The sequence below is a fragment of the Solanum stenotomum genome, chromosome 1 (genome assembly GCF_019186545.1).
Source record: "Solanum stenotomum isolate F172 chromosome 1, ASM1918654v1, whole genome shotgun sequence".
NCBI classification, from domain to species: Eukaryota; Viridiplantae; Streptophyta; class Magnoliopsida; order Solanales; family Solanaceae; genus Solanum; species Solanum stenotomum.
The window spans coordinates 6,978,917-6,995,737 of NC_064282.1; the positions used below are offsets into that span (position 1 = coordinate 6,978,917).

A 16,821-nucleotide genomic window follows, 5' to 3' on the forward strand; every position below is an offset into this window, starting at 1 on the left:
GGGGGGGGGGGGTAGAGTGGGTTAGATTTTTTTTTTTTAGGGATAACAATACTTTAATCTTTAATTAATACTAATAATTTATTATTTAATTTTTGTTAATTTTATCCATGTGGCAAGATTTTTTCAAATAAAAGATAACACACACCACCAAGGTGTGTTTCTCAAACTAATAAGTAATAGTTTAGGTATGAAACATACACTCTTCATAGTTTAGATATGAAACTAAAAAAAATAGTTTAATTGTGTTTTTGATGCTTATGTCTCAAAAGTATTAGTATTTCATTTGGATTGTTTAACTAATATTGGTTATTTAGTTAAATATATCGCACTTAGATTGAAAAAAAAAACGTGATTATATCATTGATCATACTTCCAAATTCAACATTTATTTTTCGGATTAAAAAAAGAAAAGAAAAGGGAAACCCATTCAACCTTATTTCAAATACTTGAATCATCAAAGTTTTTCTAATTCTAAACTTTGACTCTATATATAAATTGCCAAACACACATATAATCTTCGGTATCGTTAATTTAATATTTGTTTGGTCATAAGTTTTGAAAGCACTTTTTGGAATTGTATTTTGGAAAAATCACCCCATATACACATTTAAGAGTCAGTATTATAGGTTTTAAATCTACTTTTAAAAAATTCTTGCTTATAACAATTTAATTACGGGTTATAACATATCACTAATTATTTATAAATTAATTAAATTTTACTTTATTAAATAAGTATTTTTTTTTATAATTTTATATTATTATTAATTGTTTAAATAAAGAATACCTCATAATTATCTCTTACACAATTATAGGGATTTTACATTGATTACACTTTCTTATTTAATGTTATACTCATAACCTCCCATTAGTCAATCCCACCACCCTTCCCCCACACCTATCCAACTATACACGCTATCACCCCACTTTCACCTTCTTCTCTCCCATTTTTCTCACCAGCCAACTACACCAACATTCAATCTTTTGTCCAATTTTTTTCCCAACAAAATTATGTCTAAGAAATCCATTGAAACACCTCAAAGAATCCTAGATTGGGTGAAGGAACATCTAATGATGATGTTCATGTTTCAAATTTTAATATAGTAACTCAACCCCCCCCCCCCTCCCCTCCTAAAATTATTGAAAAATCCGACGAATATTCAAAATCCAGCGAAGGATAGTTCATCTAAGTTGAAGGAGCAACAAAGAGAGAAAAAATGAAGAAAAAAAAGGTCACCCCTGCAAATCAAAAGGGGAAGAAGATGAGGGGAAAATTGTTGAAACCCCTTCTGATTCCGATTTTGATTTTGTTACTGAAATCAAAAAGAAAAAAAGAAAAAAATGTAGAAGTTGGAGCATCTTCAAAACCATCAACAAGAACAACAAAAAGTTATTTTTTTTAACTTTTGGACAATTTTTTTGTGTTTAAGTATTTGATGATATATAATATCATATATTTTCTTTCAGGCAGATACCGTTTACATATGAATTACTGATCGCCTATTACAATTTCAAGATACTATTTTGAAAATATTAGTGTGTTTCCAAACTGTACATTTATTGGATGAAATCTGTATGAAATCTGATTAATATATGTATGACTATGCTTAAATGTTTTGATTTTGAAAATTTTATGAATTGTGATATAATAATGGTATACAAATGGTATGAATTGCGTTTTAGCATTGATGTGATTGTCTATTAACTATGTTTATGGTATAAATTATTAAATTGGTATGAAAATGGTATGATTTATCAAACTATTGATTTTTTCTAAAAAAAAATCACATTATGCTTACTTTATATTCTAAACATGTTTTTGGATGAAACGTGTATGAAATCTAATTAATACGTTTATGTCTATGAGTTTAATATTTCATTGTTGGATATTGTATGAATTGTGATATAATATTGATATACAAATGGTATAAATTGTGTGATTATATGAATTTATCAATTTTTATACACGTTGTTTGGATAAAACGTGTATGAAATTTTGATTAATATGTGTATGACACTAACTGAAGTTAGTGTTGGAATGAAATACTAACTGCAATTTGTTTTAAATTTATTTATAGTAGGACACCAGTTAAAAACCAAATTAATATTCATGTAAACTTAAATTAAATTAAATACTCAGGATACCATAATTACCTTTTATAATTATCACTAATATTTACACTATCTTATGTATTAAGTTGGAATAAATTTTATTTTTAACTGTATGCAATCTGTATGATTAATGAATGAACAATGTATAAAGAATGAACGGTATATTAAACACTAAGTTCATAATGCACTTCAAACCAATTATGTTTCATATCAAAACAAAACATTAATCTAAACGACAAAATAAAATAAAAATTATATATAGTCTAAACAAATAAACAATCATTAGTTTTGCACAGGATAATTTGAACATGCTTCATGTCGTGGCCAACTTGACAACATCTACTGCAAGTAACTTTGGACCTTTTGAATTTCACATCAACAACCCTCTTTCATATATAATTCATTTCATTTGAAAATCAACATAATTCTCTGTTTCATTTTTAAAAAAAAACAATTAGTTTAACATTATACAAATCAATTAGAAATATGTTAAATAATATTAACTTTTCATTTCAAAGACAATACAAATTTCATCCATAAAAATCATTATAATAACAACAAAATTATACACACTCGTCATTATTTTTTCATACAAATATCATTCAGACAGTACATTACAAAACAAATTTCATACAAAACATAATATTTCACAATTAATACTCACTCAATACACATTTCATACAACAATCATCATTCATACCAAATTTATACATTTTCATACTCATTTAATACACATTTCATACAAAACGATTATTCATTCAAACTATATACATTTCTCATCCCAAATAATTAATTACTGTCACCCAACTTTATATAGAAATAACAAAACTAATATAAACTCAACAATTTCGCATTAATACCAATTTAAAACACTTGTAATACACTTCGTCAAGAATTTCAATTTTTGTTTACATATTTCTTAACACACTTTTCATACATAATTCATTCGACTTATACTATCAAATTCATTATTAAATAAAATAAAATTTCATAAATTCGTCAACATTATAATTAAATTACTTTTACAGAATAATTAGCACACTTTCAAACAAATTTCATTTAATTTATTCTATCAAATTTATTCATAAAATCACATTAAATTTAAAACAACAACCGTATACAAAATAAACAAATAAACAAAAAAAACACTAAATTTTTACATTTCACAACAGTAAACATAATATGATATCAACAGTTAACAAAATATGACTCCACCTTCAATTAATCGACAGTTTGATCATTTTTGTTTTATTTCGCTATCATTCTAAAACAAACGTTAAACAATAATAAATACTAACCCGAAGGATCCCATCTTTCACCATGTTTGATTAAAACTGAATCAACAGTTAACAAAATATGACTCCACCTTCAATTAATCGACAGTTTGATCATTTTTGTTTCATTTCGCTATCATTCTAAAACAAACGTTAAACAATAATAAATACTAACCCGAAGGATCCCATCTTTCACCATGTTTGATTAAAACTGATACGTAGTTGTCCATCACAACAAAATCAAGAATTTTCAAAGATGAAAAAAACTTCAATTACTCGAATGTGGGATTTTTTTTTGTTGAAAATTGAAAAGAGAAACGTTGAATTTTTTTTGTTGCAAATTGAAGAGAGAGAAACGTTGAAAAAAGAAGAATATAAAATCTGAATTTTTATTTGATTTTAACTGATTTGAGTGAATTAAGGATACTAAATAATCTTAATTAGTTTAAATTCCTTAATTCGTGCTATTTATTAATTATCTACAACAGAATGATATAATTTGATTTTTTAGTTTATCTTAACTAATTTTGAGTGAATTAAGGATAAAAAATATTGTTAATTTGTTTGAATCCCTTATTTCATACTAATCATTAATTATCTACAATAAATTCAAATTAAATTACGTGCCACACTTTCAGTTTTTTACTTTATTATCTATAATTTTGTTTTTTTTTTAAATTTCGTTTATCTTCTTTTTTTTTTTACTTTTTTCGAATTAATAAAAACATTTCTTTCATTTGTGAATTTGTTATAACCTGAAATTTTTAATGCTATAGCTTGAAAGTCTAAATCTACTGCTATAGCCTCAATGTAACTAACTACTGTAATTAACACTAACAGCCTAGTGCATAATGTAACTGTCATTCTCTAATAACAAACTGCACTAAGGCACACTGGTACATTTATTTAATTCCTTTACAATAATAACGCACGAACTATGGAATTTGCGTAAAAAAATTACACATTAAAAGTAAAATACTTTGCACAATTTTTATTCTAAACAAACGGCTTTTACTAGAAAAATTATATATTCTTAAAATTCAAAATTAAGTTTTTTTTTTTAATATAGAAAGTGAATCACACTATCTCCTTGTATATTGTGACTTATTTATTTATTTATTTTATCCGATAGTTGATATTTACATTGAAATATGATTAATTGCGGACTTATTTTAGAAAGGTGCCAAGAGAACTTTTTGATTAAAAGAAATGGTCGGCGGCCAGGTAGACCAACCCACCGGCCTTCGTTTAGAACCAAATAAGAATGACGTGGAAATTCAATATTCCAGGCTGGATGTCCACATTTTTTTGTTGGATTCCATTTAGCCACCCCATATATTTCTTTTTGTAGGAAATAAAAAAATTTGCTTTCAAACTTCCAAATCTCTTTTCTTTTTTCTTCTTTCATATATTTGTATTCAAATTCAAACTTATTAATTTGTAGCCGTCCCTTTAAAATAATTAATAAAAAGTTGCTCAGTTGGCAATCTTTTGCTTTGTTCAGAATCTTCTAAGGTGACCTATACTGGTTAAAATCCACCTCATTAATTTTAAAATTAAACTTTAGCAATATCATTTTAATATTATGATGATTTCTGATTATATAATAACTTGTAAATTACACAGAAAATGTAATATACATTAGATAAGTCTCGTGTGATAAACTCATAACTGAGTAGCAGTCGAAAGTTGAATTTCTAGAGAAAATTAATTGTTAGTCATACTAAAGAAGAATATCTATACTTGAAAGATTAACATTTACCTGTGTTTAATTTAAGGATGAGTTATCGATTTTATTTAATTTTATGGACTTTACTAAAACCCTACATATAAATAATTAACCACGAAAAAACTATACGTACCTAAATCAATTTTAATTTCTTTTTCTTTCTTCCTTTTCCTTCCCTCCAATTCTAAAATAAAAAAAAAACTTATGACATGGCACCGTCAATAAATACTGCACTAATTGTAATTTTAACTCTTTCTGATTTTTTCTGAGAGAAATTGAATAAAGCAGCCAAAATATAGTTCTACAGTGTGGTCAACAAAATAACAATGCGGTTTACTCTATTAATTTACAGGAGAAAAATCAAACTGAATTAAGCAGCCTAAATATATATAGTAGTTTATAGTTTGGTCAGCAAGATAACGATGTTCCTCAAATTAATTTCCCAACTTATAACATTCATTTTAGCTCAAAAAAATTTATCCATTGTCAAGATTTCAATATTAGAATAGATAATTATTTTTAATCAAACACTTAATATTTGGGAAGAATAAATGATATATAAAAGACATATTATCAATCTACTTTTATTACTTTATTCGACATGAAATACCTGTTATATTTCATTTTTCTTGAATCAAACTATATGAACTTTGATCAATATTTTGAAATATATTTTTCCTTATATATTATATCATATGAGAAGAACCAAAAGTTATACTGAATATTCGTGAAAATGATTTTGTGATGAAGGATATAAATAAAATATATTTTAGGGATAATGGTCTGAAAAATATCCCAATTTTGGTCGAATTTGCTGTTGCGAACTAAACTTTCATGAGGATCTATTACCTCCCTAAACTATTTAATACCGTATTTTAAACATATATATTTGCCCACGTGGACATAAAAAATAATACAAAATTATAAATAGTAATGTGTCCACGTGGACATATATATACCTTTAAAATACACTATTAAATAGTTCATGAGGTAAAAAATACGGTATTAAATAGTCTAGGAAGGTAATAGGTCCTTATAAAAATTTAGTATCGCAACAGCAAATCCGATCAAAATTGAAGTATTTTTTAGATCGCTATCCTTATAATTTATCATATATTTTTTGAATGGAGGTGAAAATAAATTTAAAATAGGATGGAGGGAGTAATTTACAAGAGAAAAAGGACAGAAAGAAAGAAAGAAGAGAAATGAGAAGATCGTTTTGCCTGACTTTTAGTTGGCAGCCAAAAACATGCCACACTTTGTATTTCATTCCACCGCTTTAAATACACAAAACCGCTAATATTTCTTTCTTCATTTTCAAGAACCCTCCTCTTCTTCTCTTACTTCTCCATAATCATCAAACTGGTAAAGTTTTTGGGTTCTTCACAATTTTCTTTTAAGTTACTACTAATACTTGTTTGATGCCAAGAATTCCTTTTTCTCTGTTTCTTTTTCAGTTTTTAGCAACTTGTTGATTTATTTGTTTACATGATAAATTTGATCACATATGCAACTAACATCAAGATCTGTAATTCAATTTGTGATAGACAGTGGGTGTGGATCTTTTTTGAATTTCTTGATCCTGAAGAAGGGTAGTTCTTAGTTGATCTTGATATTCTAGAAAATTAAAGATTGGGTTATTTTTGTTTGGGCTTGAGGCGTAGCTATTGATTGATTGATTAATATAATTCTTGAAGCGTAGGTCATGTGTCTTTTTCTTTTTAATATAGTATAATATATATATAGTACATGCATGTCCTGTCTCTTACTTGCAAATATATGAAAAGTTTTGATTAGTATGGTTACAAGTTAAATTTGATCACATAGGCAACTAAGATCAAGATCTCTACTTCAATTTGTGATACCAACTTGACAGTGGGTTTTTATCTCCTTGTTGTTTGGGATCTTTATGAATCAAAGTTACTACTTTAATTTCTTGATCCCAGAGAAGGGTAGTTCTTGGTTGATCTTGATATTCAAGAAAATTCAAGATTGGGTTTGAGGCGTAGCTATTGATTGATTAATATAATTCTTGATTAAGTTCTTACTATGTTCTCTTACTTGTGTGTTTTCTTCTTTTTTATACATTAGTATATGCATGGCCTGTAAAATCTAATCACTAATTTTAGTACTTTCATCTTTTCTCACTCTTTTTCACTAATTCCACCTTTTGATAGGTTTTAAAAGATGGCAGATGCAGAAGATATTCAACCCCTTGTCTGTGATAATGGAACTGGAATGGTTAAGGTTAGTTTGTGATTAAGCTCTGAAGCTTTCCTCCTTCCGATTATATTACTCTGTCAGAACTAGTCTTTTGGTTGTATTGACTGTAAATTAGCATAATAATATCTTGTGTTTCAAGCAAATCTTTTGGTCCCCATTGGTTTGAGCTGATAAAGCTATGCACCCGTGTTATTCAAATTTTAAATTATGGTTCTGATTATTGGGAGTATTTGTAGTACTTCCCTTAACTAATGGCTCTTTTGACCTATTTTCACGCAGGCTGGATTTGCTGGTGATGATGCACCAAGGGCTGTTTTTCCTAGTATTGTCGGCCGACCTAGACACACCGGTGTTATGGTAGGGATGGGTCAAAAGGATGCATATGTTGGTGATGAAGCTCAGTCAAAAAGGGGTATTCTCACCTTAAAGTATCCCATTGAGCATGGAATAGTAAGCAACTGGGATGATATGGAGAAGATTTGGCATCATACCTTTTACAATGAGTTGCGTGTTTCTCCTGATGAGCACCCTGTTCTACTTACTGAAGCACCCTTGAACCCCAAGGCCAATAGAGAGAAAATGACACAGATAATGTTTGAGACTTTCAATGTTCCTGCCATGTACGTCGCTATTCAGGCAGTCTTGTCTCTTTACGCCAGTGGCCGTACAACAGGTGCAACTTGAGTCTCACCCTCCTTTTACCACCAAAGTTTTGATTGGTAGATTGATTATTCGACAGTCAGCATCCATTGTGTTATTGTTTAAAGAACTTATTTAAGTATTCAGACATGGAGAGAAGTCTGGCGATCTTGACTTCTTTCGAGCTTTTAGTTCTTATGTATGGTTCTGATTTAGTTTAATATGTTTCCTCTTTATGGAGGAGATACTGCCTGTGATTGTTGCCATATAATGGTTTTCTTTGAATCTTCAAGTTATCCTTTCTAATTATGCTTTTGGCCATTTCAACAGGTATTGTGCTGGATTCTGGTGATGGTGTCAGTCATACAGTGCCAATTTATGAAGGCTATGCCCTTCCTCATGCAATTCTTCGATTGGACCTAGCTGGGCGTGATCTTACTGATTGTCTGATGAAAATCCTGACCGAAAGAGGTTATTCATTCACCACTAGTGCTGAACGGGAAATTGTTCGCGATATGAAAGAGAAACTAGCATATGTTGCACTTGACTATGAGCAAGAATTGGAGACCGCAAAGAGTAGCTCTGCTGTTGAAAAAAGCTATGAGTTACCAGATGGTCAGGTGATTACCATTGGAGCAGAGAGGTTCAGATGCCCGGAAGTCTTATTCCAGCCATCACTTGTGGGAATGGAAGCTGCTGGAATCCATGAAACAACTTACAATTCCATCATGAAGTGCGATGTAGATATCAGAAAGGATCTTTATGGCAACATTGTCCTCAGTGGTGGAACAACAATGTTTCCTGGTATTGCTGATCGTATGAGCAAGGAAATTACCGCTCTTGCTCCCAGCAGCATGAAAATCAAGGTGGTGGCGCCTCCTGAACGGAAGTACAGTGTCTGGATTGGAGGGTCTATCTTAGCTTCTCTCAGCACCTTCCAACAGGTAATACATAACATAACACATGTAGCTCACACTATTACAATGCTTGCACGTTTCCTCAAACTCTTGCTTTGTAGATTCGTTAAATTTTTAGCTGGGAACGTTGCCTGATTTTGTTTCTTTGAACTACTGGCAGATGTGGATAACAAAGGGTGAATATGATGAATCCGGTCCTTCCATTGTCCACCGGAAATGCTTCTAAGCTAATCGATGAATGGAGTTCAATGTTCTCGTTATCTGCTTCAACAGTTTGGTCATAGTTCTGAGCAGGACTTTGTTAAAGTTGGAATGTTTTGAGTTCATAAAGATGGAAGGTTTATACTGTGCTATAATAGGGTGTAAGCTTTTAGATCGTACCCAATCTTTTCTTAATGTCATTTGAGTGTTAGTGTTGCCTACTGTTTTAGGTGTTTAGAGGTGAGTTCTTTTCCTCCTCACTTTTAATCTCCTTGTTCTTCTGGATTTTTGGATTGTTTTTTTCCGCGTATACTTCTTATATACTGAGTAATGTCACTTCATGGCTTATAAATCTTTGGTATATAGTGTTCTCTGTATCGTCTCATGCTTTATACCATGAGAGGCATTGTAATGGCAGAATCAGAATTTTTACTATATAAAGAAGTTAAGATAATTCAATCTAACATTGTCATTTGGTTGGCCACACAAAAAAAATGAAATATAATCCCGTCATGAAGTTTCTCATATTACGTTTAGTTTGTGTCATAATTCACAAGGCAAACTTTGTTAAGTTAAAATAAACTTTTAATGTTTCAGATGTAAAACTATAAAATAACTAAATACTCCAAAGTTCGAGTTGTAATCACGATATATAATGACTTGAAAAAAATAAAACGAAATACACTTTGTATCACTTTTACAACTTCTGTGGTCCTTTTAGTTCTTTTTCCTTTTAGGGCCACAATGCTCTCCTCTCATGTCTCACAAAGAAAAAAAAAAAGACTAATCAAATTCCCACATGGAGCATAGGTTGATTTTTGTAGCTTTGTTTTGCCTCAGCTAAATTTTTGGGTGTTCACTTCCACCCCAAGATTGAAGTGTTGATGGAGAATATGTGTTCCACATATCATGTCCTTTAACTTTATTTGGAGAAATATGAAAAACCAAGTTTAGTTGTGTTCTCTCAATTCAAAAGGTTCAATTTTTAATTCAAAATCATGATACATAGTTGTGGGGCTGCCGTTTTGTTGGGTAATGTTTTGGTTTCTTAATGGGGTTTTCATGTTCTTGAATCAAGAAACCTCCCTCGGGTGCTAATCTTTAAGGTTTGCAGGTAGACTCATACTGTTGGTTTTTCCATTTCAGCTTACTGCTATGGAAAATGGTCATTCCAAGATGCTGAAAGACGGCTTATTATAGGGGATAGTCCTTTGCCCTTTAGACATATTTCCACTAGTATATCAACTTTCGGTTCTTGCTTTGAAATGAGGGTAGGCACCGGAGAAAATATGCAAGTGATGATGAGAAAATCTAGTAGTTCGGGAGAAAATTCTTAGGCATAATGTATGTGGAGAGATGAGTAGGAGTTGGTACATTAGCTATGTTGTTGTATTTTGAAGAATCCACTCATTCTTACAGTTTTGACATTTGTATGCAGAAGCAAATTAAATTTTCCCTGTGACATGGGACGACAGCAGATAAGATGGAAGAGAAGACAGTGAGACTTCTAGTTTCCACTGTTTCATACATTGGAGAGGATGTTGCTTAGGAATTGAGCTGTATTGGAATTGACCCAAAAAATAAAATTGGAAGACTGTTTCAAAGGCCATGTCTTAGATAGGTTGTAAAAGATGTGAAACACTTGGTGTCTAACTGATATCTTGGGATAGGTATTTCTTGTGAAGTTGCTGAACATCCACCTCTTTGGACTTGGCCGAGTCTTCTGATAAATCTATAGAAAGATTTTGAGCTCAAAATAGTTGTTTCTCCAGGAACTATTTTTAGATTGTACCTATACCATGTATTGACTCTTCAGTGATTGCTGCAGTTGGTTTGTGGCGAAGTATTTGACCTTCCTGTAGTCCTCATGACCTTGAAAGTTGCTAGGCTGGACTGCTAAAAGCAATGCACCAGATATAGTCATCACTAGATAAAGATTCTAATATGACATGGTTGTCCTAAAAGAGGAAGGAACAAGCGGAAGCACATGAATTTATGACCCTCCCTGCTTAAACTAGAGAAAACATGCCCATTACCCTGTGGAGAAGCAACAATGTGACTCTGAAGGCCAACCAGATTGAGTACTTGCATCTCTGAAGGCTGAGATAGGAAAGTGATGCATGAGGCTTGAACCATAAGTTCTGACATTAGAAACCAGTTAACAAGAAGTCAATGCTTATTCAAGTGAGCTGTCTTTTTTTCATTCAGATGCCATATGCATGCTTCCTTCTTCATTATCTCCCTTTGCTTTGGATATGGACGGAAGTAGATTATTTATCAAAAGAAGAAGTGAACTAACTCGCTATTCTGGTCTCATCATATGCACGTTAGTGTTGTTGCATTAAGATATGTGGTACCAAATGGCTTAAACTTCTGTTGTGACCATCTGAGGGTAGAGCTTCAACAGAATGTGCTTTTCATTGGTATGAATGAGTTTAAGTGCCTAATGCTTTCATGCATGACATAGGATCATAAAACAAAGCACTCATTTTCTTGTTTATTTATCTAATTGATTTCCAGTTACTTGTGTTATTGGTTTTGTTAAGACATAATTGAGTAGCTGTAAAATTTACAAGACAAAAACTTTAGTCTGCCCGAAAACTTTTAAATGTGCTCCTGTGTTTTTGGTTCCTATAGTTGAATTAATGTCCATCATCTTCTCTACTATGACCTAAACTCACTACCTGTGCCTCTCCTTTTCTTCCCTCCCTCCCCTATGATTGATTTCTTTTTTCTTTAAATGCTGATTAGTTTCTCTGGTATCTTCCCCTTTTTGCGAACCGGAAGATTTCCTGCTCATTCACCATAGAACATAGTACACACTATTCAATGAATCATTAGAGGCACTATGTAGCTCCTTTTATGTTAGAGGTTTGGTCCATGTCCCCCCAAATTCTGTGGATGAATAGACATGGTAGGGGTCAAGCCTAACCTTTACACACCTAGGCTCACAACTTTTAGTGATGGCTTAATTAAAAAAATAATTCAGAGGCACTCCAAGAAATGAAACAGAGGAGACATAAATGGTTAGGCAGGGAAAGAAAATAAGTTAAACAGTTATAGGGATCATGAACTTCTTGAGGGAAGATTACTCAGTTACTGAACCACATCAGTCCCTGTGGTACATCCCTGTTGATAACATTATATTTTTTGTATAATGACTAAAGTTCCAGGTTGGGATGTCATCACTTGGATGATGATTGTAGCAACTAAGGCAACAGAAAAAAAAATGTTTTTGAAGTGACGCCCCCAACTCCCATCATGACATTGGGGATTGAAGTGGCTGAGAGTTTAACCTCTCTCTCTCTCTCTCTCACACACACACACACACAGATTTGATGATTGAAACCTTTTCCTCACCTCTACACCTCATATCTTTGACAAAGTTGTTTATCCGTTATATCTTTATCTACTAGTTTGCCTTAATCATGTTCAGATAAATTTGGGGGATAAAAGTTGAGAATGGTGAAATCAAGAAATGAAAGAAACTCTGCTATGGGTATATACAGAGAGAAATATATGGGAGAAGCAAAAGGAAAGATGAACAGCTATTAAAAGCAACGGCTTATATACGCATTGAGAGCCAGTAGGCACTACTTGCCCTCTCTACTAAAATTTATCAAAGGGTGCATTTAAGATTGATATTTTATGTTCCAAATTTAGCATTTGCCTTAGTGGTAAATTGAAGTTGAGAACAATTTTATCCACTTGGTTGTGAGTTGATATAAATGTATCGCTTGCAATCATTCTCCAAACAATGTGATACAACCCAGGGAGAACCACACCCCAAAAGCTAGGTATTAAGGTGGGAGAGCCCAAGATCATATAAACCCCACATCAGCTCCCCATATAACCGATGTGAGACTTTTTTTGCAATAGGATCATAACACAATGTTGAGGGTTTTTGAAGTAATCTATTTTACTTTTGGTAGGAAAAACACTTTAGGGAGAGACTCGTGGGTTGGGGGTTAGGGGTGGGAATCCCCAGAATGTATCTGCCATTTATTTTTTCAAGATTGCTATGCTGCGTATTTGCCACACGCTCATTTATTGGATTAAGTGAGCTGATGTGTGAAGGCATTGTCACTTAAAACCACCTGTTGCTATCATCGTCCAGTTGTCATCAGCAACGGCCCTCGTTTTACAAACCTCACTTCTATATTAAGTTTTCTTCTTCCTAGGCGATCAAACCAAGGTGTTTCAGGAAGCGCTCAGTAATCCCTTGTGCCTCCTCCTTAAAAGTAATCAAGCTCTTATATTTAAAGGCTTGAAAGATTTACTTTATATTACTTAGTAAATTCATCTTTTTTTGCTTTGTATCTGCATTGGTATGATGTGTTTGAATCAATTATTTTCCTTTCTTGTTAGTTCTTCATAACTATGAATGTTTCTTGTAGTTTTATTGTTTCCATCGAAATAACATGAGTTCTTTTTTGTAAGTTAACTCTAGGATTAAAGTCTTATGTACTTTGTATTCTACGTCTCCTAGCCTCAGTACCCCCTTTTCTAGTTGCAGATAGTAAAATCAAGAATCCACTTTTTTTGCATCTTTTGTTATGCATGAACTCAATCCTGAGAACTTGTATACCCTTTCTTCGATGAATGAGCAAAATCATATGATTTATTTTACTTACTTTATTAATGGATATATCTGTTTCTCCTTCCTTATCAGTAGTAGCAGCATTATTCTCGTAATCCCTTGTCCTTTGATTCATGTTACTACTTGTCGTTTCTTTTGCTTCAGTTATCGCGTTACTTGGTAGTTGATACTGTTCCTTTCTCTGAATGCTATGTAATGCTTTCCTTATTATTTACTCTGAAATCTTTGATTCCGTATTTTTTCTTTTCTACTGGATTTGATATAACCTTATTTGAGCGGAGGGTCTTTTGGAAACAACCTCTCTACCTCCACGAGGTAGGGGTAAGGTCTGGGCACACTCTACCCTCTCCAAGTCCCAGCTGTGGGATTATGCTGGTATGTTGTTCTTCTTCTTTATTAATGGAGCGTGATGATTCATATAGCCAACCCCAACTTACTTGGGATTGAGGTGTAGTTGTTGTTTACTTTTGTATGTTTTGCTCTGTTAATGTGAAACATTGATTCATCGTCTTGATTTTTATAACTCCAGGATTAAGTGGACCTCTGGATTTGTTCAGATCAATGCAAGTTAATCACCATCTAGCTGGTTACCCTAACCAGAGTCCAGTGGTTCTTATGCAGCATGCTCCACAAGCGATGTCCTTTGGTGTAAGCAACATGGAAGACACCCCCCAAGAAATGCAGTTGCTTGGTGCTGTCAGACTCAATAGAGTTGAGATGCCTGAAGCATATCATGAGGGTTTGAATGATGTAAGAGAAGTCTCTGGACATACTGAAGGGAAGCAGCCAGTGTATCAGCGTATGAAATGGTCAGATGACATGGTTAAGCTTTTGATTACTGCTCTTTCTTACATCGGAGAAGATGCTTTGAGCAATGGAGTTCTTGTCAAGAAGGGTAAATGGAGGGCCATTTCCTGTGTTATGTCTGAAAGAGGTTATCGTGTGTCGCCTCAGCAATGTGAGGATAAGTTTAATGATCTGAACAAAAAATTCAGGAGACTGAATGATATACTTGGGAGAGGTACTGCATGTAATGTTGTGGAGAACCCTGTGCTTCTGGAAAGGATGGACCTACCTTATGATTTGAAAGAGGAAATGAACAAGATTTTAGGTAGCAGACAATTGTTCTATGAAGAAATGTGCTCATACAACAATCGGAATAGATTATTCCTTCCCCATGATCCAGTGGTTCAGCAGTCTGTGTTTTGGGCTGTGAGAGGTAAATACAATTATGAAACTGGAAGCATGTCACAGGATTTGCCTTTGAAGAGGAAGATAGGAGGAGAAGAAAGAGTTTCTAATATGGCCTGTGCATCTCTGGACCGTACCACTACAGCAGATCCAAATTTGGTGCAGCATATGCCTGCAAAAAGGAAAGCAGGAGGTGAAGAAAGAAATTTGCATATGGCCCGTTTATCTCTGAACGGTACCACCACATTAGATCCAGATCCAAATATGTTTTATCCTAATAGCAATGGGATTCACTTCTCTTTGAACAATAAGGAGAAAAAAATACAGGATGAGCATATTCTCCATCGCTTACAGCAATTGGAAGAACAAAAGCTACAGATTCAGGCCCAATTTCTGGAATTGGAGAAGCAGAGGGTCAACTTGGAGATTTCCTGCAGTGAAGAAGACATGGAGTTACAAAAGATGCAGCTGGATAATAAGGTTATCAAGCTTGAGAATCAGCAACTGATGCTTGAACTCAAACGTGGTGGAAAGCAGCATTTTGTCTGAATCACGTACCAGTGTTGCAGTTTGTGGTCTGTACTTTTCTGTCTTGAAGTACCTTCTTTTAAACTTTCAATGTGTATTTTCTCTTCTTGTTCATGTTTACTATCTTTTGGTGTAGTATGTGCAAACTTTTAATCTAGTCTTGTTCGGCCTTATGACTGTACCATTACTCTATTGGCACTAATTCGGGCTACTTTATTTATGATGTGTTTGATACTTCCATTTTGTTACCTGCTTCTATCTTCCATTTTTCCGGTTGAGTTATCACAGCCTTTGTCAGGAAGCACTCATGCTGCATCTAACTTAATCTTAATTAAATTGATGACAGAATATTACCAAGAAGAAAAAAAATGCCAATGGTGCTGGCATCTAAAGTAGTGATTGTAGTTTTTTTCAATCTTACTAAATGCTGCTTGTGATGCTTGACTGGAACTTTGTATTACATTTCAGAAAACTACTGGTGGTATTGTAGCTAGAGCTGGCAGAACTTCTCTCTGAAGTTGTCAATGTTAAATCCTTCTTTCCTTTTGCTGTCTAGAAATTGAGAAGGCCCTATAGCTACACTTATTTTGTATGGTTACTTTGTTAAGTAGTGGGGGCAAATGCTCAATCGTTGTGAGATATTTTACAGGAGGTCATAGATTCGTACTGTGGAAACTGCCTCTTGCAGAAATGCAAGGTAAGCCTGCGTACAATAGACCCTTGTGGTCTGGCGAGTTTAGTGTACCGGGCTGCCCTTTTTCATGCCTTGTAACCTTTGAGACCCTGTAACCAACTTTTGATGTGGCTTCCTTCAAAAATTGTAGAACAAAAACACGTTTGACAAGAAAAAGTTGTTTCCAAGCAAATTCTTGGCTGTATAGTTGAAGTTGAAGACTGAAATGCAGAGTGTGTGAATAATGAACAAACAATATGAAAAGAGTTTAAAAAGATGAAGAGAACTCCAACAATTATATGAAACACAGAAGTATAAGATACTCCAAAAAAAATATCCACCTGAAAGTCCATGCAAGTCTCCCTGTATGTTTTTGCTGCAATTTTTCCTTGAGACACTCAAGTAACTAACCAAAAAAACATAGGCATCATATATCATTGAGGCTCTGCTTGAAATTAAGAATCTATACTGATTTCTCTTCAGCAGCAGCTGGTTGTTTAGCATCAGTTTCATCTGATACCTTTGCTTCTTCTGGTTTTTCGTCTATGGTTTCCAAGCTCTTCTCATCTTGAACTAATGACTCCTTTGCTGCTTCACTCTGTGAAGTTCATTTTCAAAGTATATTCAATATTTCTAATTCCAAACTGAAAACAGTAGTATTGCTACATCTCTGAGTCAGAATTTGAAACTTATGGGTTCGAAATTCCATGATAGGGATATCAGGTGTTAGTAACTGA

General features: G+C 33.1%; 2 protein-coding genes across 3 annotated transcripts; both read left to right on the forward strand.

The window, feature by feature from the left end:
• Positions 1 to 6,320: 6,320 nt before the first annotated feature.
• Positions 6,321 to 9,308, forward strand: LOC125877481 (actin-101). 2 transcript variants are annotated; one of them, XM_049558766.1, is made up of 5 exons: positions 6,321 to 6,477; positions 7,290 to 7,359; positions 7,615 to 8,008; positions 8,305 to 8,918; positions 9,052 to 9,308. In XM_049558766.1, the coding sequence occupies exons 2-5, from the start codon at positions 7,300 to 7,302 to the stop codon at positions 9,115 to 9,117; spliced, it is 1,134 nt and encodes a 377-aa protein (XP_049414723.1). In that variant the 5' UTR covers positions 6,321 to 6,477; positions 7,290 to 7,299; the 3' UTR covers positions 9,118 to 9,308. The 2 variants fall into 2 exon arrangements, with proteins under 2 accessions (XP_049414723.1, XP_049414727.1); XM_049558770.1 differs by lacking the exon at positions 6,321 to 6,477 and adding an exon at positions 6,788 to 6,810.
• Positions 9,309 to 11,281: 1,973 nt separating this feature from the next.
• LOC125877456 (uncharacterized) lies at positions 11,282 to 15,568 on the forward strand. Its single transcript, XM_049558747.1, has 2 exons — positions 11,282 to 11,515; positions 14,222 to 15,568. The coding sequence occupies exons 1-2, from the start codon at positions 11,413 to 11,415 to the stop codon at positions 15,430 to 15,432; spliced, it is 1,314 nt and encodes a 437-aa protein (XP_049414704.1). The 5' UTR covers positions 11,282 to 11,412; the 3' UTR covers positions 15,433 to 15,568.
• Positions 15,569 to 16,821: the final 1,253 nt, after the last annotated feature.